General features: G+C 43.8%; 1 protein-coding gene across 1 annotated transcript in view; it reads left to right on the forward strand.

The window, feature by feature from the left end:
* Positions 1 to 25,828, forward strand: part of LOC121875765 (E3 ubiquitin-protein ligase mib1-like) — a 149,779-nt gene that overhangs the window by 4,014 nt on the left and 119,937 nt on the right. The window contains exons 5-12 of the mRNA XM_042380450.1: positions 740 to 859; positions 5,380 to 5,534; positions 6,587 to 6,761; positions 7,176 to 7,320; positions 7,923 to 8,023; positions 8,257 to 8,397; positions 8,550 to 8,747; positions 9,210 to 9,361. Of these exons, the coding sequence (XP_042236384.1) occupies positions 740 to 859; positions 5,380 to 5,534; positions 6,587 to 6,761; positions 7,176 to 7,320; positions 7,923 to 8,023; positions 8,257 to 8,397; positions 8,550 to 8,747; positions 9,210 to 9,361 (1,187 nt within the window). The remainder of the gene's footprint in view (positions 1 to 739; positions 860 to 5,379; positions 5,535 to 6,586; positions 6,762 to 7,175; positions 7,321 to 7,922; positions 8,024 to 8,256; positions 8,398 to 8,549; positions 8,748 to 9,209; positions 9,362 to 25,828) is intronic.

The raw sequence follows: 25,828 nt of genomic DNA on the forward strand, positions 1-25,828 counted from the left end.
TGAGTCGTCTAATTGACTTACCATAATTGGATTTACTGTATAATTCAAATGTGTAAAAAGAAAAAGTGAAAAAGTTGAGGTACATTGCAATACTTATTATATTTTCACCATTATCTATAAATGTTGGTTGTAATTGCAATCAGCTCTCAGTTATATAATGTACATGTGAAAAATATTTTAAAAGCCTTATGTACAGGTATGCTGATTTATGACAGTCCAACTTGCAATGATTCACGACTGTAAATTTAGAGGTGAAGGAGGAACACAGAGATATTACTGTATAATGCTTCTTACGTTACCTTATGTCAGTGAACCGTGGACTAAGAGGGAAGCAAAATGCTTTTAAACAATAAGCTACAGTACATAGTTAGTAACCGGAGGGCTCCATCTGGGGTTACCTGAAGGAGTAGACAGAGAGGATAAACTGTTTAATAAGTAAAGTTATCCGAGATGGTATAGACATGTAAAAGGACAGTAACCGGGGTGGACAGGGACAATTTAGTGAGTTTGTTAGGTAGAGGGAGAAGTGGAACATGCAGTGAGAGAGCAGGAGAAGGAGTAGAGGGAGAAGTGAAATATGCAGTGACAACAGGAGGAGTAAGGAAATTAAATGGGCAGAGGACATGTTTAGTAATTGAGTAACTTGAGAGGCTCTTCTTTGTGGTCAACCTCTACAAATTGAAGCTCCTGGTAAATTAATTTATTATTGTGTTATGCATTTATATTGTGATACTTTCAGGCTGACCTTAAAGTGGTAAATGATGCCAAGGGGGGCACAGTGTACCGCGACCATCTTCCTATGCTTGGTGAGCAAAATCCTGGCCGCTCGGGTCCCCATGGGTTGGCCATTGGAGACCAAGTAAGTGTAAGAATTGTTCCATGGCTGCCGTTGTCTTGTTTTAGTTTGTATTATTATTATTTTATACTTATGATATGTGCATGGGTAGCAATGGAAAGAGACTTGAGAAGTATTAAGGAAATCTCTCATAACTATCCAATAAAATAATTTCAGAGTCACCTTTATACAGTATCCCTTATAAGAGACTGAGATTGCCTCATGGTTTTGTCTTGTTTTTGTATTTACCCAATATTTACTGTTTGTTTTTGGATTTGGATTCTTGAAGATCTTTCAACTACTAATTTGACCCAGATTGGGAATTAGGGAATGCCTCTGGGTACAGTGGCATCTCTCAGTGTAATTGTAATATAAAAATCCTTCCTTCTCTGCACTGAAACTTGAATGAACTATAGTTAAATATCTTATTATATAAACATTAGAGGAAAAACTTGATCATTGAACCTTCGAGAATCCAAACCCTTGATTAGTTCTTAATAACTCTGTTGATTTACTCAACTTTAAAAGACAGATACCATGGCATTTTAGAGTACTGTACTGTTTTATGGTTGATATAACTCTCCTGTTGCCTGTTTGGCCAGTAATTTTCTGTGATTTAAGGAAACATCATTTTACCATTACACACTGATAGCAATAAATTTGCCCTAGAACTGTAACAAACATTATAGTAATCCATGAGGCAGTGTAGTACAGTATAGTGTTTTAGTTTAGGGTGATGTTTCCTTACTGGCTATTCCATCGTTAATTATCCCCCACTTAATGAAATGGAGGGAATATAGAAGTGATTTCTGTCAGTCCATCAGCTTGTTTGTACATTTGTTCGAATTTTGTTTCTGGAGCATAAGTAAAAACTTTGTCAGTTGTTTAAATAAAAGCTTGTACTATATACAGATTAAACTAGTGGTTAAAAAAAAGAAAAAAGGATACTCTAATTTCAGTATTATTTCCAAAGCAGGAGATATAGCTGACTCTTCTTGTTTGCCATGTTTTTAAGGTAATTTTGCTGCTTACAATTAGTAGCTGAGTTATTATATGAAGAATGCCTTTGAGGTCTAAGGGTGACAAAAGATTTCCTCGGAGTACAGTGTTGCTTCTCTCTCTCTCTCACTGCTCTTCAGCCAAATGAATTGGTTATATGTTGGAGTTGATTCTGCTGTGTTGTGTGTGTGCTTTAGTTGTCACTGTGATGTTACTGTGTTTGTGGTGCAGCTCTTAACATAGTGATGCAATATTTATAAAAGTTGTGTATGTGTTTGTTTATGTATCACATGGCTTGATGTTTAATGGTGATAGTTAGTGCTTTTGTTAAGAGTACAACATATATAATTACAATACATTCTCAATACAAATATGTATAACACTATATACAACCAAATTTTTCATAATAATTCACTATTGTACAGTAACAAAACTGCAGAGCCTGTTGTTCACTGTTCATAATTGCATGTGAGAATAATTGTAACGTTTCAAGTACTTGAAGGATTTGTTTATGTTTAAGTACATATTACTTACAAAAAGACCTTAGTTAAACCAGATTATGTAAGTGAGGACAGTGATACTCCTTGATCTGACAAGTATTGTGGTTGTATCTTGTGCTGCATACAAATTTTATTTTATGAGGAAATTTTTAGTGTAATCCCATTGAAACAGCTGAACACTCACTGCTTCATATAGACCATGTGCATATTTACTTACACACACACACACACACACACACACACACACATACATATACTGACAGCCTTCACTGCCATTTAGTTAACTTGTTCACTTCCACTCTACTTCATCTTGCTGTTTAATGGTACTACAGTATACAGTATATATTCACGAGTTCTCAAGGTATATTTGAGAAATTGATTCTGAAATCCTTTTTTATAATACTGTAAACGATGGAAAGAATTATTTGAATGACCTGGATCTCAACCTCCTCCGTGGTGTTTGCTTAGGTGGTTTGTGGGGTTTGATCCTACTGCTTGTTCTGTGGCAGAGCCTGAGGACTGAAGGCTGGGTAATGAATGCACTGTGTAAGTCATTATTCATCAGCTCATAACCTTCAGTTGCCTTTTCAGACCATTTTTTGATGTATAGGGGTGTCATGGGAGGGGCTGATTGTCTGATTAGCTCAATTAGCTCTAGCCACGTGAGGTTGGGGCTTACTTGGGTTTCAGTGAGCTTATTCACCAGTTGGTCTTCCAGGTTCTGTCATAATATGGGATTTCAGTATCAATCTCTTTATTTTTTGGGGGGTCGGTGCATCTCTCTTCATTGTTAGAAATAGGCCTGTGGAATTTTTAAATCTTGTCGGACGAAACGGGTTATAGTTCTGTTTATGCCACCCAAGTCTCATTAAATAACTTGTGTTACAGTTTCTTTCATTGTGTTTTTAAGTTGTTTTGAACATTGAATTATTAAAGAAAATTTATTCATGTTAATTTTTGTTTGTGTTTATTGTTTTAACATTTTAAGAGATGTAATTTCGTCTTTTTTTGTATGAGGCAATAAAGATTGTACTGTATTATTCCCATAATGAATGTTTGTGGAGAAGCATGTACCTAAAATGTGCAGCAGTATAATGAGCTTGAATAGGCTTGTTCACCAACCCTCTACTTGTAAACCTGCCTGCCTGCCTGCCTGCATTCCTGCCTGCATCCCTGCCTGAAGCCTGCATAGTCACACTAGTCCTGTAACTATAAAATTGCATCATGGAGCTACTGTAGTGTTTAAATGATTGAGATGTGCAGAGTGAAGGTGAGACATAATTAACCATTACGTGTAAAAAGATAAACATTAAAGGAGTAAGTTTATACATCATTAGAAAAACAGTTGTTTAATTATAATAAATCATAATAATAATAATTAGGTTACTGTATACTGTATTGATGTTTTTTCCAGTTTGTTCTTATGTATTATTTGCAGTTAGCTCTGGTACTCCTCGCCATAGTCGGAAATCTCAACCCCTCGTGGTATTTTGAAATTTGTTGTGTCGGTAACAGGAACGGTGTTTCCATTTTAGTAAACATTGGGTAGAGTGATCCAGACCCATATTGTACTCTTTGAGATGCATCTGCCACCCCATGAGGCTAGTGGGAGGAACTTAGGTTGTTGATAGGGCCAGTTCACTGTTCCCATGTTTCTGCTTACTGTAGGGGTGCTCTCACTGTGAGATACAGTTGAGTGGGAAGGGTCGCTCAAGCACGGGAGCGCTTAGCGACACAATCTGCATCGAAAGACCATGAGAGGGTTAAGTATTAGTTGTTGATGTGTTGGTGGTTTGAAAAAACATATAATTTAGATAAACCAGATGGGTGCTGTGAGCCTTCTTGTTAAAAGGCAACACCACAGCAGGACACATCTTGTATGGCCGCTGGATTCGGTGAGTGTGACTGAAGGGAGAATCTATATTTGCTCTTGATCCTGCCTCCTAGTACTATATCTTAGAGGGAGATGTCTTGCAAGAGTGAAAAAAAAATTACAAAATATTAACGGGGTTCATTACTTGGTTGTTTAATATGAATGTGCTGGAGTGGATACTCGCAGTTGAATATTACATACGCAGATCAGGAAAGCCGTAAAGCTGATGTACATCCAGGACAAAATACAGTACTGTACAGTATTGAAATATTTTAATGTCATTTTTAGTGTGTTTGGATTATACATACATTTATTTAATGTGTTAATATTTGTGTTTAATTCAAATGTGCTGAAGGGGATGTTATTAATGAAATATTACTGTACTGTTCTGTATGAGAATTATCAAACAGCCGGCAACCCTGGTGGAAACTTGTTCACTCCGCCTGCATGAGAGATGACTCAGAGCTGACAGGAAAAACCAGTGAGGGAATCACTCACTCTTCTGTAGTGACACGACTGATGAGTCAACAAACATTCTTTGATGAAATATAATTTAATTGGGCTTATTTATATTGGGCAGAGAACCACCATTGCAAAGATATGAGAGAGGAAGTAAAGAAGTTATACAATACTGCAATCATATTCATCAGATCATTAATATACTGTACATGTGATTATGTTTTCACAAGTTGTTAAATAAGTTTCCACGTGCTTGTAAGTTGTACATATCATAATTTAATAGTTGTAGTAAATACTATTTGTTCTTGTGTAAATTGTGAATATAGTAATGGTTTATACCTAAGTGAAACAGCCATGTTATTTTGTGTTACGTAGTGCACTTAAGACCTAATGATTGTGATGTTTTCAGTAGAAGTCACATTACCATTACTCCCATATTAGTAATAGGCATAGAAAAAATACTGTGTTTGTGAGAACATGGCTGGCCTTGAAAGAGCTTGTGGGAGTCAGATAATTTTGTATCCTTAAGTCACCTTCAGGGACAGTTTGAGATAAGATCGTTGCACCAAATATAAATAATATTTGTATCTTAGTGCCAATGCTATTTGATTTTGGCCATGTTACTACAAACATTTTTTATGCCTACCATCTCTGAGATGTATCTCTAAACTTAAAAGTTACTTAATAATTCTTGTAAAACGTTTCAACTTTAGGTAAACGTTGACCTGGAGCTGGAGATCGTACAGTCCCTGCAACACGGTCATGGTGGGTGGACAGATGGCATGTTTGAGTGTCTGGGCACCACTGGCACCGTGGTCGGCATCGACGAAGATCACGACATTGTTGTGGCTTATCCCTCAGGAAACAGGTACGTATAAACTTTTCATTATTTTTATGCTTAGATTGGTAATAATCCTTAAACATATGTTGTCATTATATTATTTATACTAAACTTGTTGCAGTACGTAGTTTAATTTAGCACTTTGTTGGGGAAAGGAAACCGATGGCCTGTTTAATCCTCCATTGTTCCTGATGAGTTAGTCCTTCTCTGTCTGTGTTAGTACCGGTGGAAGCTGTAGTACTGTACCCGGAGAAAACCTGCCATGGTTGTTAGGCTCACACTGGATAACACACATCTCACATCCAACTTGGGGATTGAACCTGGGATGCAGTGGGGAAAGGCAAGTGTGGTACCTTGTTTTGGGGAAATGTTACAGCAGTAAGGGTGTTGGGATGACAGCAATTAAAGAGTGTTTCTGTGTTTGCATTAGTGTACAGTAATTGTGTATTGCCATGATGAGAATTTAGGACAAACCACTTGTTGTTGTGACCTACAAAATGAATCATCATTTAAGCCTTTCCATGTAGAAATAATATTAACCATTTGGCTTCCACTTTTAAATTTTGCAGCCAATAACATTTATTTGTAACCAAAGATTGAATCATGAGCACTGAACCCATCCTAAGATTCAGGTTTTGAATGATCCCAGAGTAGTAATTATGCATTTGCCTCCTCCCCTTTTATTGCTAACTACAGATATGGGAGCCTCCTTGTCTGGTTATAAATGAATGATTGATTCTGATCATTCTGGAAATCATAAATAACAGTGTAGGTGGCAAGAAAACATCGTGAAATATTCCTTACTCTTAATGGCTGTACAGTATAGTGAAGTTTGGCTGGACTGGAAACCCAAGATGACCAACAGTAAACAGTGATACACGAGTCAGTGATCGCTACTGTGGTGCCGAGACACGACCACCTTTCAGCCATCGGTGGTAAACGTACCTTCTGATAACCTTTATATTTTAGGGACACTGTTGTGATGGTAGAATTGTGCCGCCATCACTGTCGAGGGTTATTGATATTGGTTTAGTTATGTTTGTTTTAATACCAGTTAATTATTTTTCTATTATTTCAAGGTGGACGTTCAACCCAGCTGTTCTGACCAAAGTTGGTGGTGGTGTTGTGGAGAGCAATGAGACCAGTACCAGTCAGCAGTTTAGCGTTGGCGACCTCGTGCAAATATGTGCCGACTTGGAACGCATTAAAATTCTTCAGCGCGGCCACGGGGAATGGGCCGAGGCTATGGTTCCTGTGAGTGTGTTTAATATTCCTTAGTTTGCCTGTACTGTAATGTCATTTTCTTATTAGAATTTGAAGTCTTCCATAACTGATGTTTGTTTTATACTGTAATGTGAGATTCCATTTATGTGCATATGGGGGCAGAGTAGGGAATCTTTAGCTACCTTTAAAAGAACCTTTTCTATATATGAGTAGTTTTACTTTCATTTTCAAATCCTTCTGTAGAAAAATTATGACATTCACCCAATCATCCTCTTAAGGCACCCTTAATATTACATTTCTCATTTAACCTCTACATCACTTCAATATTTAACCATTATGCTCACTATTCCCTCCTCACCTGATTATCCATTTCTCAGTGTCTATTAAATTGGATTGTATGCTAATGATACCAATGTACATCTCACTCATGTCTTTACGGAACAGACTTTAGGGAAGATTGGGCGAGTACAACAGATCTACCACGACAACGACCTCAAAGTGGAAGTTTGTGGGACCTCCTGGACCTACAACCCGGCAGCTGTTACTAAAGTTGCCTCCGATGGTGCTATTCCAAGTGGTGCAAGTGGAGGTGAGTTGAAAGAATATTTTTACGAATTGTTTTAATGTTTTCTTTTAATCATCTACACTGGACTGAGTTTACTTTAAAGTCTCGCATTAGGCCGGGGAGACTGGGATGTTTTATACCCATCAAGGCTGTGAGTTGGAAGTGACTGGCATGAATACAACAATTAGTACAGCTTCTCCATGATAACCCTTGCCACCATAAAGTGATCTGGGCATTCAGTGCTCTGGGTATAAGGTGTAAAGTCTCCTGCAGTGGTCAAGGACATCAAATGGTTAGGGATTAATTACTTTGTCTATAAATCTTACCTCTTTATATTGTTAGTCTGGGATGAGAGGATGTTTCTAAAGGTATCTTGGTTTTGTTAGTAGATAGAAATTAATTAATTATTGTTGAAAATATGGAACTTGACCTCTCTTAAGTCCAGCTTCAGTGACCTCTAAATCGAAAATTACGTGACCCACTGACCTCTGATTTGGGTATTCTTCATGACTGTGGTGTTTACAAGCGTGTCATACGTCATAATGATCGGAGATGGTTATAGGTTTTGAAGCTTAATGATCCAGTGAAGTAACCGTAAATTCTTCTGTTTGTTATTCCCTTACCAGAGAGATTGAGTGCCCTGTTGAAGAAGATATTTGAAGCTCACGTCTCAGGGGATCTGAATGAGGAACTAGTCAAAGCAGCAGCTACCGGTGATGCACAAAAGGTGATGTACAGTACTGTACAGTATTAGGAAGGATTTTGTTTTTAATTTCGTACTTAATCAACATTTGTTTACGTATGTTATCTTTCACTCGTGCAAACCTGTTCCTCTTTTGTCACATGTCGGCGGGAACCAACTTCTTTGATGTAAATTGAAATGATTATTTTTTTGTATTCTGGTGGGTTTGAACAAAGGGAATTTTAGTAATGATGAAACTTTGTGATCTGTGTTTTTAGGTTGATGAAATTTTGAAGAAAGGAGAAGTAGATGTGAATGGGGTTTTTGCGGGTCACACTGCACTACAGGCAGCCAGCCAGAACGGGCACTTGGAAGTCATACATATTTTACTCCGGCACAGCGCTCACGTTGAAAAAGAGGTATGTGATAACGGTAGACAAGTGGTAGTGTGTGTGTGTGAGACAGGTAATGTTGCATGCTTTGAGGAGAGTGAACATTGTGTGTGTGAGACAGGTTATAGATTGAATTAAGCTTATGTCAAACGAGTTAATTTTCTCCCATAATCTTGCAGGATAAAGACGGAGACCGTGCCATCCATCATGCAGCTTACGGTGATGAGCCGGGTGTTGTCCAGATCCTGGCTAGTGCTGGGGCAGACTTGAATGCTCGCAGTAAACGGCGGCAGACTCCTCTCCACGTTGCGGTCAACAAGGGTCACGTTGGTGTTGTTAAGACACTTCTTGAACTTGGCGGTCACCCCAGTCTCCAGGTGAGCTTGTGTTTTATGCTGGTACAGTACCGGTGGGTCTCTGCAAGATTCCATTAGCCTCTGAAAAAACTTGTGTATCTCGGTAGTCTTACAGTTCTCAGTTGGTTAAATAAAATTTACACTTATCATGGTTATATTTTTCCAATTTTTAGACTATTAATGGATCTTACCCTTGATCTTGTATATATTCCATGATATTGATACCCTAATGTAATATGTCTGACCAGTTTTCTACACCATTTTGTACAAAAAGTTCTTTGCTTCTTTATGAAGGGGGAGATTGGTTCTGTTATTTGGAATATTATTATTACTCAACATTAAATATGATGCTGGAATATAAGATACTGCACTGATGCATTAAGAGATTCAGTTGTTTGATGTAATTTGCCTTTACCTGTATATGTTTACGTAAAATATTTAAGCGTGAAAATTAGCTGATATTGATTTTATGTGATTTAACAGGACCACGAGGGTGACACACCACTTCATGATGCTGTCTCAAAGAAGCGAGACGATATTTTAACTCTCTTACTGGATCATGCAGCTGACATCACCCTGACCAACAACAATGGTTTCAACTCCCTTCATCATGCAGCTCTTCGCGGCAATCCAAGGTGAGGAGCATACAGTCTCACATGACCGGACAGGAAGTTCATAATGACTCGTGTACAATGTGACGAAATCTGTGTTTTTTGTGACGTCCTTAAAATGAATCCGTATTAAATTGCACCGTTGAACACTGTTGTGGTAATGTTCAAGCTTTCTGTTGGTTATTACTATAAGGTTGAGAGGAGGTTGAATATCAGGAAAGAGACATTTGTGTTTAATCAAAAGATAAATGAACGGTGGTTGGTACTGTGATGACAGACACGAAGGTTGATTAGGTGAGGATTATGGTAATTAATGACGCTGAATACATGATGGCAAATTGTTATTACTTTGTAGTTTTGACACGCAAGAATGAGAATTTTTATTGAATTGTTATGACATTCATTTGCTTTTATTGTGGGTAAACATGTATTAGTGAACAGTATTTTTGTTGGTATTGTCTATTATGTTTCTACCAGGTAAGTATATAGAGCATTAATGATGTTAGCTAATGCTGTTATTGAATGTCTTTAACTTCTCTATTGGCCTTGGATAGATCTGACTAATGACCTTCCTCACCTAAACCTAACCTAACGTAACTTAATTTTGGATGTCATTCCTCTCTTCTTTAGCTGTTGTCTGACCTGGATACTCACTGTCCTATTATATCTGGATAACTAAATTCTCATCCAGATAAGCATATACTTACTGTATCTCTCTGGATAACCACATTTCTTTCTGGATATTCTCATTTCCATTTGGATAACCACATTTCCATCCTCATAAACACCCAGGATATCTACTGTCCCACCTGGATAATTAATTTCCTGTCTGGATAACCACACCGGATAATCTCCCACATCGTGCTGGTGGAGTGATTCATCGGGAAATGACTGAAGACGTCAATTAGATGTGAATCAGAAATCCTCAAAATTTTGCGGCCTGGAGTAAGAGGGTGAAGGAGGGTGGTAAATGAGGAGAGGAAGGAAGTGGGAAGTAAATGAGGAGGAAGAGGAAAGAGAAAAGGATGATGGAGAGGAGAGAGAGAGGGAAGAGGGAGAGGAAGGGAGTTGAAGAGAAAACCTCTCCTCTCCCTCCACCTCTCCCCCACACTTCCTTCCCTCTCCCCACACCTCCTCTCCCCTTTCCCACACCTCCTTTCCCCCTCCCCATACATCCTTTCCCCTTCCCCACACCTCCCCCCATCTTCCAGTCGGATTGGAAACAATTGTGGGGCAACAATTAGAGGGTCGGTGGAGGGGAATCCAATTAAACCTGGTTCTCTATCTCTCCCCCCCCCCTCCCCTTCCTGCCTCCACACTACCTCCACCTCTCTCTTTCCTGCCCTGCTGTCTATCCTCTCCTTTTTCTCTCCCTTTCTTTCACCTCCCCTCTGTGTGTGTGTGTGTGTGTGTGTGACTGTAGTGTAGTAGTCAGTCAAGACATTCTTAACACACCCCAAACAGAGGAGAGGAGGAGGAGGAGGAAAAAAGAACAAGAAGTTGGGTAGGATGATGATGATGATGATGATGAAGTGGATAGGATGATGATTGTAAGGCAGGAGAAGGAAAGATGAAGTAGGTACTGTAACCCCCCCCCACCTCTCCCTCCCTCTATACCCCGGAGCTGTCTATCTCATCCAAGAACAGTATCTGATATTCCAATACCCTCAATAGATTGCATGTTGTCTGGACTGTCTTAGCCAAAACATAGGAAATTTATTGGTCATTAATCTCTACACATGCTTTAGGGTTAGAGTTATAGGTGATATAAGATTGAAGATTATTTACCTGATTGTCTCTTGTTTTTCAGTCATTTTCAGGCATAAATGAATCAAGAGTGTAAGATTAATGCATTTGTTGCCTTTATTCCCTCTCATATATTGTCAGTTATGTTTTCTCTTGTCATTTATTCCCTCCCATGTTTTATTTATTGGGTATATGTCCTTCTCCATTTATCATCTGGTCTCTCTGTTTACTGTGGAATGTTTTTATTATTTATTATTATTTTTTAATATTGCTTTACATCAAATTTATCACTATTCATGTGTCATTCATCCTCATCATCACTGATTATTCATTCCCCCATGACTGGTTCCCACACATTGTAAATATATTCCACGCCTCACCTCTCCATCTCATTCATCATCTTTATTCTCCTCTCCCCTTCCCCCTCTTCATTAGATTGATATCTCCCTAAGCTGGGGCTGAACCTCCCTCCCTCACCCTCTACCTCGCTTGCTCTCTCTCTCTCTCTCTCTCTCTATCTCTCATTATTTATGCCTTGTTTTATTGCACTTAACCAGTCTGTTTTATGTCTGTCTGTTCGTTCTTGTTTTCTGTGTGTGTGTGTGTTTTGTATCAAGTTATGTGATGGCCGACGTGGTTTTGCTAAGAGGTGTATGTTATTAGTGAAACCTGATGTCCTGTTTCTATGGAATGTTTTGAAAATATGTTGCTTATATCCTTAGCCTTTTGTAAACAAGAATCAGATTTGATGATTTTGACGGTTCCTCTTTTGATACTGAGCTCCCGGGTGATGTCGATATCTTTTTGTTATTGTTATCGGGCGAATAGAAGATTGTTTTGAAGTTGGTAGGGGAGAGGAGGGCCATAGAGTGAGGTGATTTTTGTGAAGTGTGTGTGACAGTCTTGGAGATGTGTGTAGTAGTCAGTTGTATTTAGGCTGGTACCACTGACACTATATGACAGGAGACACCACTGATGTTCTTATGACAGGAAGCACCAGCTCACAGCCTGGCATGATAATTTAACTGACTTCCACGACAAAGTTAATTTCAGTAATTCAATTTTATCTCGCTCAATGGGACTCAGTTAGCGCCTGATGATTTATTAATTTACTGAAGAGATTTATATTAAAAAAGAAGATGAAGTAACAATACGAAGATGTATTAGAATATGTGCAGTACTACAATATGTCTGTACTGGACGTAATCTGATGGGAATTTAGGACTTAAGCTGGCAGGATTTTGCCCCATTTTATTATTTTATTGCCGGGATTTTCTCCAGTGGGATGCTATTTGGTGGGATTATCCTTGTTTTTTTGTGTATTTCATGGAAATCCCTGTGAGTGGGAGGGGGGGTGTTCTTCTCTGGGATTTTGCTGGTACTGTATATTCTTATCCCCTTACATCCTTCCCTCTCTTTCCTCCTTATCTCCCTCCTACCCCCTCCCCTTCCCTACTTTCTCCCTCCCTTCCTCTCCTTTCTCTTTCCTCCTTATCTCCCTCCATGACCCCTCCCCTTCCCTCTTACCTCCCTCCCTTCCTCTCCTTTCTCCTACTTCTTTATCTCCTTCACTACCCCTTTTCTGATACCCCCTCCCATCTTCCCTCCCTCCCTTCCTCCCCTTCCTACCCCCTCCTCCCCCCCTTCCTTTCCTCCCTCCCTCCTACTTCCCTTCCTCCTTCCTGGTGGTGTGGTAAAGGACTAGAGGCTTATGGTAGGTAGGTGGGTGGGTGGGTAGGTAGGTAGGTGGATAGAGGGTGGGTAGGTGGATAGAGGGTGCAGGATGTTCATGGTATATAACTCTTAGTTTGCCACAGGTTACGCCCGCCTTGGTGGTGGTTGGTGGGTCGTGTTGTAAAGCTCACCTCCCTCCCTCCCTCTTCCTTCCTTACTTTCTTCCTTGGTATCTCTTCTCCTCCTCTTCTTCCTTCCTTGCTTTCTTCTTTGGTATATCTCTCCCTTTTCCTCCTTCCGTCTCTCTTCCTTGGTACTTCTCTTCCTTTTTCTGCCCCTCTCTCTCTTTCTCTACCTTTGTATCTCCCCTCCTCTTCCTCCTTCCCTCTCTCTTTCTTTCTTGGTACTGTATATCTCCTTCTCTTTCTTCCTCAGGGTCTTCCATAATCTCCTTCCCTCCCTTGCCTTCTGTTCTTTCATTCCTGATTTTTGTCTCTCTCTCTCTCTCTCTCTCTCTCAGGTAACAAGGTGGGTGATGTTGGGTCAGTCTTGTGCCTTGTATTTGCCCTTCTACCACCTGTGACCCTTCCTGCCAGACCGGGGTGGGGGTGGGGGAGTGGGGGTAATCCTGGCTAATCCCCGATGCTGGTGTGGTGCTGGTGATAGTGGTAGAGGTTGGTGGTGGTACTGAAGGTGGTAGAGGTACTAGTGGTGGTGGTGATAGTGGTAGTGGTGGGAGGTTTCCTCGTAACTAAATCCTTGTGCTAGTCCACCACCTTAGGTTGGTTAATCCTGGTTTATCCTCCACCTTATTCCGTCTGTCTGTCTCACGGGCCATAGTGGTAGTGGGGGTGGTTGTAGTTATGGTGGTAATGATGGTTGTGGTTGTAGTGGTGGTAATGATAGTTCTGGTTGTTGTAGTGATGGTGGCAATGATGGTTGTGGTTGTAGTGGTGATGGTAGTGGTGGTGGCAGTGGTGGTGGCAATGATGGTTGTGGTTTTAGTGGTGGTGGTGGTAGTGGTGGTAGTATGTTGGTCAGGTCTTACTGTTGAAAAAGCCAACTACAGTAAATGTCTCATTCCTTATATTGGTACAGTAAGCTCACACAGTTGAAAAATACAAAATATCATGTAATCCACTGTATACTGTATTAACTGGGTGATTCTGGCTGCTGTAATTCACTGTACCGGTCTTGGTTTTCCTGAGAATGGTGAGAATTCAGGTCGCTGTAACTCTCTGAATTCGGTCTTGTAATCCTGGAAGGGGAGGGTGTCTTAAGCCACTGTAATTCCCTGTAATTGGTCTTGTTATCAAGGAAGGGGGGTGTCTGGACTACTGTACTGTAATCCTGTGTAATGGACCTCGTGTGGGATGGGAGGCTATGTAGGATTGCTGTAACCCTCTGTAATCGATCTTTATCTGTCTGTAACCCTCTGTAATCCATCTATTGGATAAAATTACACTTCGACTACTGTAACTGTCTGTAATCATTTATTTATCAAGATTACAGATCGACTACTGTAACTCTGTAATAATGCAGGATATATTTCCTGTTACCCTACAGTAATCGGTCTCACAGGGGAGGAAATGGTGCCAATAGTTGCTGTAACCTCCCACATGAGCTTACATATGACCTCACAAGTCTTATGTAACTTACAGTAGATGTTTGGGAAGAAATTTGTATTCCTTAAATGCTGTAACTTGTGGTGATGTTCAGGATTTAAGGATATACAGTTTATTTGTAACTTTTTGTATCTAGTGGTACTCTGTAATCTCCTGTACCCACTGTTGATGGTGCTGTATCCTGGTATTGTCAGTGATAGTACCTCTTTAACCTATATCTAGTGCTGGGGGTGCTGTAACTGCCTGTATCCAGTGTTGGGAGTGCTGTAACCTCCTGTATCCTGTGTTGGGAGTGCTGTAACCTCCTGTATCCAGTGTTGAGGTGTGCTGTAACCTGGTGTTGTCAGTGTGCTGTGTGACTGACCCCCCACCCCCCCCACTCACTCACAGACCCAGCCAGCCACACATGCTGCCTCGTGTTTCAGGAATCCGACTTTACATTGCAAATGGTCCTGAGTGGTGAGGTCGTCGGCTGTAGGGGATCGGGAGGAGGGGGTAGGGGTACTTAGCGTATCACTCTGCTTTTATGTGAGAGATAGAGAAGTAGAGGTAGGGAAATAGATAGAGAAATAGAGAGACAGTGATGGAGAGAAATAGAGAGATGGTGATAAAGGGGGAGAGAGATAGAGAGGGGTAGTGATATATAGAGATAGAGAAATAGAGGTAGGAAAATGAGACATAAATAGAGAGAGAGTGATGAAGGGAGAGGGAGATAGTGATATAAATACAGGAATAGATTGATACCTGTTATGTGTCTTTACAGGTCACTCGCGTCTTTGTATTAACACATAGATCTTGTTTCTCTCGACAGGTAAAGTGTTTCGCTCTCTCCTTCGTGTTAATCAGAGATCAGGTGACTGGCTGGCTGGCTGGCTGGCTGGCTGGCTGACTGGCTGGCTGGCTGGCTGGTGAGTCAAGACCAAGTTTATTTGATCTTATTTTGTTTTCTCGGAGGAGGAGCAGCTTCCTCCGCTCTGGCTCAAGTTATGTAATTAAAACTTACCTCTGTTTTTGGTGTGCAACTTCCTTCTCCTCCTTCTCCTACTGCTACTACTGCCGGTGGTGGTGGACGCCCTCGCCTGGGGATGATATGTCGGCCGGATTAATTTGAGGTGAACGTGCGGTTGGTGCTGGTGGGGATGGTGGAAGGAGGAGGGAGTTTTAGTGAAGAGGTGGTGGTGGTGGTGGGGCAGTTTTTTAGTGGGAGGGTGGTGGTGGGGGAAGTTTTAGTGGGTGGTGGTGGGGGAAGTTTTAGTGGGTGGTGGTAGTGGAAGTTATAGTATGGGTGGTGGGGGAAGGTACAGTGGGTGGTAATGGGAGGAGTTAAAGTTGGGGGTGGTAGGTCAGATTCTTGTATAGGGATGAGAGAGAGAGAGAGGGAAGGGTGTGGTGTGGGAGAAGGTGGTGTGTTGCCCTGGTGTTGGTAGGGAGGTCGGAGGGAAGGGGTTAAGGAATGACATTTGGGATGGTCGTAAAGGAAGGGATAGAGAGAGAGAGAGGGAGTAAATTTCAACCTCTTCCCTCTCACATTCTTTATTCCCCTCCCCACACAAACACTCTTCCCTCCCACTACCCTCCCTCCCACCTAACCTTTCCCATCACTCTCCCTTCAAGTTCTCAACCCTGAAGTTTGTGTTTTTACCCAAACTTGGCAGGATAGTGATCATCTGTGGTGGTAGTGGTGGTGGATTCTCCTCCTCCTCTCTTTGACTTTCTTCTTCCTCCCCTTTTCTTGCTCCTCCTCTTGTCTCCTTGACCCTCTTCCTCCTCCTTCTCTCCTTAACCCTCTTCCTCCTCCCCTCCCCCCACTCTTCTCTCCTCTCTCTCCTCCTCCTCTTTCCTCTCTTTATCTTCCTTACCTCAGTTCACCACATTATCTGCCTCCTCCTTCTCCTCCCTCTCCTCCTCCTCAACCTCTTTCTTCTTTCTTTGACCCTCTTCTTCCTGCCCTCCTCCTCCCCTCCCCCCACTCTTCTCTCCTCTCTTTCCTCCTCCTCCTCCTCCTTCCTCTTCACATCATCCACCTCCTATGATAACCAAATTATGACTACTGCTTCTTCTTCTTCTCCTCCCTCCCTCCTTCCCTCATCTCTTTTTTTCTATCTTCCCTCCACCAATCTTCTTCCTCTCTCCAATCTCTCTCTCCTCTTCCGTTCCTCCTTTCCTTTATCTGGTTATCATGTCTCATTTGTCACTTTAATGCTTCCTGCCCCCCTCTCTCCTCCCTCTTCACCTCCCATCATCTTCTCTTCCCAACCTCCTCCCTCTCCCTTCCTATCTTACCTTCCTCCTCTTCCCTTCCCTTCTCTATTGCCCCCTCATTTTCTACTATTCTTCTTCACCCCTGCTCCCCCCTTCCTATCATACTTTTCCTCCTTCCACCTCTCCCCTCCCTCCCTCCTCTCCCCCTCCCTCCCTCCCTCCTCTCCCCCTCCCTCCCTCCCTCCTCCCCTCCTCCTCTCCCCCCTCCTCTCTCCTCCTCCTCCCTCCCTCTCTCCCCTCCCTCCCCTTTCTACCTCCTGGCTTCCTCACCCTGTCGTCCTCTTCTCTTGTGTGAGACTCTTGAAGGATATCCCCAGTACAGGAAGGACTCCTGTAGGATCTTCCTCCTCCCTCCCCCAGCAAGTGCAGTAGGAGGAAAGGGTCGGAGGTTGAGAGCCCGGGGGACTCCTCTTGCAGCTGCTGACGAAGAGAGAGAGAGAGAGAGAGTCCCCTTCCCCCTTTATTTCCTTCTCCCCATTAACAGTGTTCTTCTTCTTCCTCCTCCTCCTCCACACAACTCCTGGTATTCTTAACACTTACTTGAGATGGTCTCCTTGGTAACCTCGTAAGTTATCTTGGTCCGCCCTCTGTTGCCATGATCTCTGTCTGTCTGTCTGTCTGTCTCTCTTTTTCTTTCTCTCTCTCTTCTTCCTTACTGCTTTCCTTCTCTTCCATCCCTCCCATCCCTCCCCCCCCTCCTCCTTACTCTCCCTACCCAGAGGAGGAGGAGGAGGAGGAGGTCAGCTAGCGAGGCCAAGGGAGGTCCGAGGTATACAAACAATTGGGCAGTGAGCCAATTAATAGCCTCGGGGATTTATGTTATTTTTATGCTGTGAGTCTTATGTTGTTGCAAATTCTGCTGGTGATTACCGTGGGGCACCTTTGCTTACTGGGGGTGAGGGGAGGAGGTGGGGCTGGTGGTGGAGGAGAGGAGGTTGTGGGGGTGGGGGAGGAGGTTGTGGGGGTGGGGGTCGTTAGGGAGAGGAGTTTGTGGGGGTGGGGGCCGTGAGGGAGAGGAGATTGTGGGTGTGGGGGAGGTTATGTTTGTGTGGTGAGGTTGTGAGGGAGAGGAGGTTGTGGGTGGGTGTATTGAGAGAGGGGTTATGTATGTTTGTAAGTTTATTTATATATATACACACAGTATATCTATAATGTACTAAAGCTTCCCCCCACACGTCACGCACTCCCTCCTACACACTCACCGACTCAAGGCGGAACTATAAACGGTGTTGACCTTTGACCTTAGCTGTGGTGGGGTCCTGGCCAGGCAAGGTCACGTGGCCTAATTATTTCCACACGGACACAATTTATTCTCTTTATGTGGCCATTATTAATATTTATTTTATATTTTTTTTATTTGAGATATTCTGAGCGTAGTTATGGTAATGATGATGATGATGATGATAGTAATAATGATAATAATGATGATGATAATAATGATAATAATAATAATAAGATTACTATGAAAATGAATAACATCAATAATAATAATAAGAATAATAAGAATAACAGCAGCAACAACAACAACAACATCAAGAACAACAACAACAACAATAATAAGAACAACAACAACAACAGCAACAACAACAATAAGAACAACAACAACAACAAGCACAACAACAACAAGGACAACAACATCAAGCACAACAACAGCAACAATAAGAACAACAACAACAACAACATCAAGCACAACAACAGCAACAATAAGAACAACAACAACAACATCAAGCACAACAACAACAACAGGGGCCTCATTGAAAGAAATTTAAAGAGAAAGAAGAAAACACCTGTGATATTACGGGTTTGTTGAACTAATTAGGAAGAAGTAGTAGTAGTAGAGATAAGAGGGGTGTGGTGGGGTGAGGAGGGGGTGGTGGGGTGAGGAGGGGTGTGGTGGGGGTGGTGGGGTGAAAAATCAATTCTTAGCCTCACCTGGGGGTCGGAGCTTTGAACTGGGGGAGCATGTTGGGGAGTCGTGTTAGGGGAGAATGGTGGTGGGGAGGCGTGTTGGGGGAGAATGGTGGTGGGGAGGCGTGTTGGGGACGTTTGCTGGGGTTGATGGTGGTAGTGGTGGTGATACATGGTAGTGGTGGTGATAGACGGTGGTAGTGGTGGTGATACATGGTAGTGGTGGTGATACAGGCTTTAACATCTGCTCTTTGCACTACTGAAGGCTGGGGAGAAATATTGGACACGAGGCAATGGATGATGGTCCAGGGGAGGTGTAGGAGAGGTTAGGGGGGGGAGACGTGGTGGGGGAGGTGTGGTGGGGAGCAATAAGGGTGGGGAAGGATGACGAGCGGGGTGGTAGGGAGGCGCGGGTAGGCGTGGATTCCTCAGCTGGCGTGGGAATGGGAGATAGTCGCGGCAGATGGCTCGGTGATGACCCGTTGACGGTTCACGACACAGCCTGCAGTTACCTTGTTAGAGAGAGAGAGAGAGAGAGAGAGAGTTGTGGTTCCTTTTAGTTGATTATAATTGCTATGTGTGGTGGTAGTGAGGAGGATGATAGTGAAGATGGCGAGGCTGCTATACATCTTCACATGTCTCTTATAATTACATTGGTCCAAGTTTTAGGAATATCGAACAATAAAACTTTAATATACGTTCTGTAGAAGGAAGAGGGAGAAGGAGTAGTGGCAGGAGGAAGAGGAAGAAAGGGTGGTAGTCCTGGTGTGAAGGGGGGAAGGATTATTATTATTATTATTAGTAGTAGTAGTAGTAGTAGTAATAGTAGTAGGTCTTGGCACCGTCACCTCTCTCAGCCACCACCAAACATACATACAGTCACTACAGTATAAGAACCAAGATATGGATTATGTAGATTAGAACGGGTAAACAGGTTCTTTCCTCCCTCCCTGTTTTTATGCCCACTGAGGGAGGGTGAGGGAGTATAGAAGGAGGAAGGGGCTTGGGTGAGGGAGGGAGAGGCGTGGGAGGAGGTGGAGGGTTTTAAGAAGGAGAGGGAGGGAGGAGTAGGAAGGTGTAGGAGGAGGGGTGAAAAGGGGGAGTAGAGGGAGGAGGTGTGTGAAGAGGAAAAAGATGGAGGGGGAGGAGAGGAAAGGGAAGATGCAAGAAGGAAAAGGAGGGAGAAGAGGAAATGGAAAGGGCATGTAAGAAAGATAAAGGAAAGAATGGGGATGGAAAAGAGAGGGAAAGGTGATGTGGTGATTCCTTCCACTCACTATTGGCCGGATGAGGAGAGGGAAAGGCAAGGGAGAGAAGGAGGGAGGGGCAAGTTGGTAGAGGAAGAGAGAGAGAGAGGTTGGAAGACGAGGAGAAGAGGACAGGAAAGGAAAGTGGAGGGAAGAGATGATTGGTCAGTTTGGCACGTGTTTCCTCGGGGCTTCAGATGATTGGTCAGTTCGTTTGGTGAATCCCTCCTCAGGGCACGATATGATTGGCTGGCATGTTTTTTTTTTTTTTTACTTTTTTTCTACTCTGTGAGTGAAATTTGAGAGAAAATGGAGGCTCGGCGGTCGGTGGAGGGGAAACTGTGTTATATTTATTGTTGAGTTATACTATATCATCATCATCCATTGCTGTGTCTCATCTTCAGTTGTGTGTGTGTGTGTGTGTTTAAACAAGCTCAAGAGATCCTCAACATTTTAAAATTCTGGCCGAGTACACGAAAAAATCCTCTTCTTTATTTGTGTTTGAGAGAGAGAAGTAAAAGAATAACACGAGAGGGGGTGAGGCAGGGGTAAACACACACCATTGTGAGTTATTGCAATTTTACCAACGGGGGTTTAAATTGTTTGAATGTTTGAGCCGCGAGGACAAACATGATTGTTTAGGATATACTCTGTTTAGGTGGTGAGAGAAGAGGGTGAGGGGCTGGTGATGGAAGGAGAGGGGGTGAGGAGCTTGTGAGGGGGCTGATGATGGTGGTGAGAGAAGGTTGAGGGGCTGATAGGGACTGATGAGGTGATGACAGAGTGAGGAGTAAACCATATTGTGTGGGAGGAAGAGGGAGAACAGGAAGGAGTAGGGGGAGGGGAGGAGTTAATTACCATAAGGTCAAGGCGGTACAGCAGGGGCAGGTAAGGAGTTTTTCACCTGATGACCAAGGGAGAGCCGAGACCGTGACAGGGGCTTGAGGGGGAAGGGAGGACGATGATGGACAAGCGCCAGGGGGAAGAAAGGGGGTTGTAAGGGGGAAAGTAACTTCTCTAGGGATGGTCACGAAGGAAGGGTAGGGGAGGGAAGGGAGGGGTGGTAGGATGGGTAGTGGGTGTGAGGGTGTGGATAGTAGTGAGGGTGGTGTGGGTGTGGGAATAGTGGTGGTGGGTGGTAGCTGGTGGTGTTCAGAGCGTGGGTGTAGGTGTGGTTGGTGGTGTGGAACGGGCTTTATGCTGGCCTGTAATTTCGACTTGTGTCCTTGACTTTTTCTTGCCCCCCCCTCCCCCCCCATTGTAACTAGTTCCCCCTCTCTCTCTCTCTCTCTCTCTCTCTCACAAGTATTAAATATCCACCTCTCATCTTTAAAAACCAGTATGATAACACACACACATGCACAGAGAGAGAGAGAGAGAGAGAGAGAGAGAGAGCAGGTAGTTAATGACAGTGTCGCACCTGGATGGCTGGCAAGGAACAATAAACATTACACAGGGACGAACTTTATGGGAATCAGATAAGCCCTGTGTCGTGTCGTGTGGGCCGACCCCCCCTAGTCAGGTCACCTTTATAATTTACTACATAACTGTCTGTGTGTGTGTGTGTGTGTGTATAAACCGTAACCACTCAGGGCTGGCAGGTTAGGAACTCAGGTGCCATAAATCAAGGTTATGGCTGATAGGCGAGGAAGAGGGGCTAGGGGGCTGAAAACTAGCCCCTCCTATCCCTGACCTCCCCTCTCCCCCAGTCCCATTGTTAATAATATGTACAAGAATATGATACAGTAGTCTTGACTCAGTGTATTCTTGTGTGACAATTGTATTTATATAGTCTGTCTGTCTGTCTGTCTGTATCCCTGTCTATCTAACCTTCATTTTTTCCTCCCTCTCTGAACCTCTACCTGATTCTCCCCACTCGCTGTATTCCTGGTTCTCCGTCACGCCATTCAGGTCTTGGTGTTGGTTTGTTAAGCTTTGATTAACCACTCCACAGTATTGATAGCTCGATGGTGACTCCCTCTGGTGCTGCCTCACTATCCTCACGTTGATGGTGATAGGTGGTGGTGCTGGTGAGACGATGGTGGAGATGGTGTTAAGGGTGGTGGTGAAGGAGAGGTAATGGTGGTGAGGGAGTGGTGGTGATGGTGGTGTTGGCGCTAAAAGGTGGGTGGCGGTGCGTGGTGAGACCTTTTACCTGCCCTGAGGATTATCACACACCCACTGCTTCTCTTCTCTTTCTCTCCTCTCTCCCTTCTCTCCTCAGCCTCTATTCCTCCCATCCCTCTCCCTCTTCCCCTTTCACACATCTTGACTCCTTCATCCTTCTTCCCTCCTCCCCCCGTACACACACACACACACACACACACACACACACACACACACACAGGTGAAAGAGGTCAGTGTCACCTGTAGGTCAAAGGTTACGTGTTCTGAACCTCAGGTGACAAGAGGCGGGAACACCTGAAGGGACAAGACGAGCATTGTGTTGTATGTTTCTTTGTCTGTCTTGAAGAAAGTGAGTCTGGCTCTTGAATATTTAACGTTATTATTAGTCGTGTGTATTAATGTGTACAGACCAACATACACACACACACACACACTCACACATAAGAACATAAGAATGGAGTAAACTGCAGCGGGCCCATTGGCCCATACTGGGCAGTCCCATTTACACCCAACCCCTATTGCTCATATATCCATCCAAGTTATGTTTGAAGCTATTCAGCGTATTCGAGTTAATGATGATATTTGGTAACTTGTTCCATTCATCCACTACTCTGTTTCCAAACCAGTGTTTACCTATTTCGCGCCTAAATTTAAAATCATTGTTACGAGTTCGCTCCTGGTTGGATAGTTTGAGTACCTTTGTAATGTCCCCACACACACATACACACACGCGATGCAGCTGTAGACAGAAATAATGTTTGAGGTGGGCGGGAGTGGGTGGGAGGGTGGGTGAGGGTGGGTTGGTGTTAGTGGATGAGTGAAGGGGTCAGGATGGGTGGGTGGGTGAATGAGGGTGGGTCAGGGAGGGAGGGTGGGTGTCGGGGAGGGTTTGGGTGGGTGTGGGAGTGGGTGGGGGTGGAGAAAGAGAGAGATGCATTAGGGAAGGTAACGTGATGTAGTCCCCGGGGTGAAGGCCAGAAAGCTTTCCTGTGCTACCTCGTTACCGCCCCCACCCCCTCCCCCTGCATTCCCCTCCCCCCTGCAACCCATTCCGTCCACCTCTTTCTTCTCTTGACTACATGCTGTTGGGTCCTGGAGGAGAGGGGGGGGGGTTACTGGGGGAGGGGAGAGTACATTAAGCGTAAGGGTGAGAGGGTAGGATGAGAGAGAGAGAGAGGAGAGAGAGAGAGAGAGAGAGAGAGAGAGAGAGAGAGAGAGAGAGAGAGAGAGAGAGAGAGAGAGAGAGCTAACTTTTTAATGATCTCTTGACATTTATTATTAACCCAAACTGTCAACTCCTAGGATAAAAAAAAACACACACACACACAACAGGAGAGAGAATTTCCTTTATTATTTACACTCTACCGTACTGAGAGAACCCTGACCTATTTACTGTAAACCATTGTCTTACGTTGTTGGGAGGGGGTCACTTAAGTTAATATGTACCCCCTACCCTACCCTACCCCCACCCCAATTCAACCCACTCACCCCACCCTACCCCCACCCCCTCACCCTACCCCACACCTCATCTCTACCCCCACCCCACCCCACCCCCTACCCTAATCTACCCCACCTCTCTACCCTACCTAATCACCCACCCCACCCTACCCCCACTCACCCACCCCACCCCAATCTCCAATCCTAATCTAACCACCCCAAATCCCACCCCATTCCCAATCCCAACCCCACCTCTGCGGCTGGTGATGCTATAAGACGACAGAAGACGATGCAATATTTTTGAACTCGAAAAACACGAACATTGCAGAGGTCAATTTAACTACTACTTCCGTGACCACAGGAAGATTTGTTTTGTACGGAAGCAATTACATAATGTACTTCAGGAGTTAATTACTTTGTAGATTATTGAAGGAGTTGAAGGAAGGTGTTTTGCCGGTGAGGGAAGAGGTGGAGGAGTGATAGAGGAGGAGGAGTTGGAGAAAGAGAAGAGAGAGGTGCTTGGAGGAAGAAAGAAGAGGAGGAGAAGATGCTGGAGGAAGAGAACTCACAACCTCCCCTTTTCTCTTAACCCCTCCTCCACCAACCACACCCAACACCCCATAACAAAACACCTCCCATCACCCGCCTAATGCAATGAAAGGCGATTCTATACATAACTTAAGAATGAGTTAACTCGATAAACAAGCATCTTTTTCTTTAATCCATCACAGAGTATTTCCTATATAAACTACTGTACCCTTCATCTTTTAATAGTAGGTAGGAAGGTCTTTTGTGTCGACCATTAAGAGAGTAGTTATCCTCAGTGTTTTAAGTTATAATGGTGAGGACAAGGGAGAACTTTACCCCTAGGGCCCCTAAGAATGTCTTGTTTCCCCAAGTTATTCTGTAAACTGGAGGAGGCACAAGGAGGAGGAGGGGGAGGCAGGAGAAAGAGGTAGAGGGGAGGAGGAGAAGGGTGTTAGGAGAGGATACAAGAGGAGAAAGAGAAGAAGGAGGGAGGAGGAGGGCTGGGCGACGGGATCCCCAGATGGCGTGTTTTTGAGTGGCCTGAGACTGTTAGTTTCCAGTGGCCAAGATGGGGGCTGTAGTGGCCATGGTGAGGTGCAGTGGTTGAGACAGAGTCCAGCGGCTGAAAAGTTTCCAGCGGCTGAGACAAGAGTTTCCAGCAGCTGAGACAAGAGTTTCCAGCGGTTGAGACAAGAGTTTCCAGCGGCTGAGACAAGAGTTTCCAGCGGCTGAGACAAGAGTTTCAGCAGCTGAGAGCAAGAGTTTCCAGCGGCTGAGACAAGAGTTTCCAGCGGCTGAGACAAGAGTTTCCAGCGGTTGAGACAAGAGTTTCCAGCGGTTGAGACAAGAGTTTCCAGCGGCGCGGCTCCAACCAATAAGCTGGTCGCGATAAATTATTCCCATTAGTTTACCTTAATTAATGCAGTGTGAGTCATGACGGCCATTTTTTACAGCTAAGTATCGTGGCTGAGGCGTAACCCTGTGCCTGTTTGTTATATTTCCTCTTCCCCACTCCCATCCCTCTCCTCTCACCTTATTTCACCCTCTCACCCTTACCTCTCACCTTACTCCACCCTCTCACCCTTACTCCACCCTCTCCCCTTTCCACTTTTACTCCACCACAGTCTCTGATCGTAAGGGGTTAGGTTGGAGTTAGGTTAGGTTAGGTTAGGTTAGGTTAGGTTAGGTTAGGTTAGGGGCACACTGAACCTTGCCTCAATTCCATCTCATTGTTCTGTCTCTCTGGATTGAATATTCAACATATCCCCTCCCCTCCTACCCTCCTCCCTATCCTCTCCCTTCCCTACCCTCCCCTCCCCCTCCCCCACCTTCCCTCCCCTCCCCAAAATATTCCCTCGAGATGAAATTACAGTTTTGTGTCGTCAGATGTAATTATTGGATTTTTTAATCTATCTGGAACACTGGAAAGGGCTTCGTGTGTCCATTACCGCGTGTTAAAGTTTAATTGTCGATACCAACAACAGAATGCTTTAAAATGGCGAGGGAGGACAAGTGCTGTGTGTGGGGGGTTGTATTCAACAGGATCGGGTAGTGTGTCGCTAGATGTGTTGTTTGCATCAGTGATTGTTTTAATTTGCCCCTTCCCTCGTCATCCACCATCACCCATCATCATTCACCATCACCCATCATCCACCACCCACCATCATCCACTACCACCCACCATCATCACTACCACCCACCATCATCCACTACCACCACCATCATCCACTACCCACCATCATCCACCACCACCCACCATCATCACCCACCATCATCACCACCACCCACCATCATCCCACCACCCACCATCATCCACCACCCACCATCATCACCACCACCCACCATCATCCACCACCTCATCGTGTGTTCATTACTGTGGACTTTGTGCTGGCGTCGTTGACCTTACTAATTACTGACGATCCTTCCCTCTCCTTCCT

The sequence above is a fragment of the Homarus americanus genome, unplaced genomic scaffold, assembly GCF_018991925.1.
Source record: "Homarus americanus isolate GMGI-L3 unplaced genomic scaffold, GMGI_Hamer_2.0 scaffold22250, whole genome shotgun sequence".
NCBI classification, from domain to species: Eukaryota; Metazoa; Arthropoda; class Malacostraca; order Decapoda; family Nephropidae; genus Homarus; species Homarus americanus.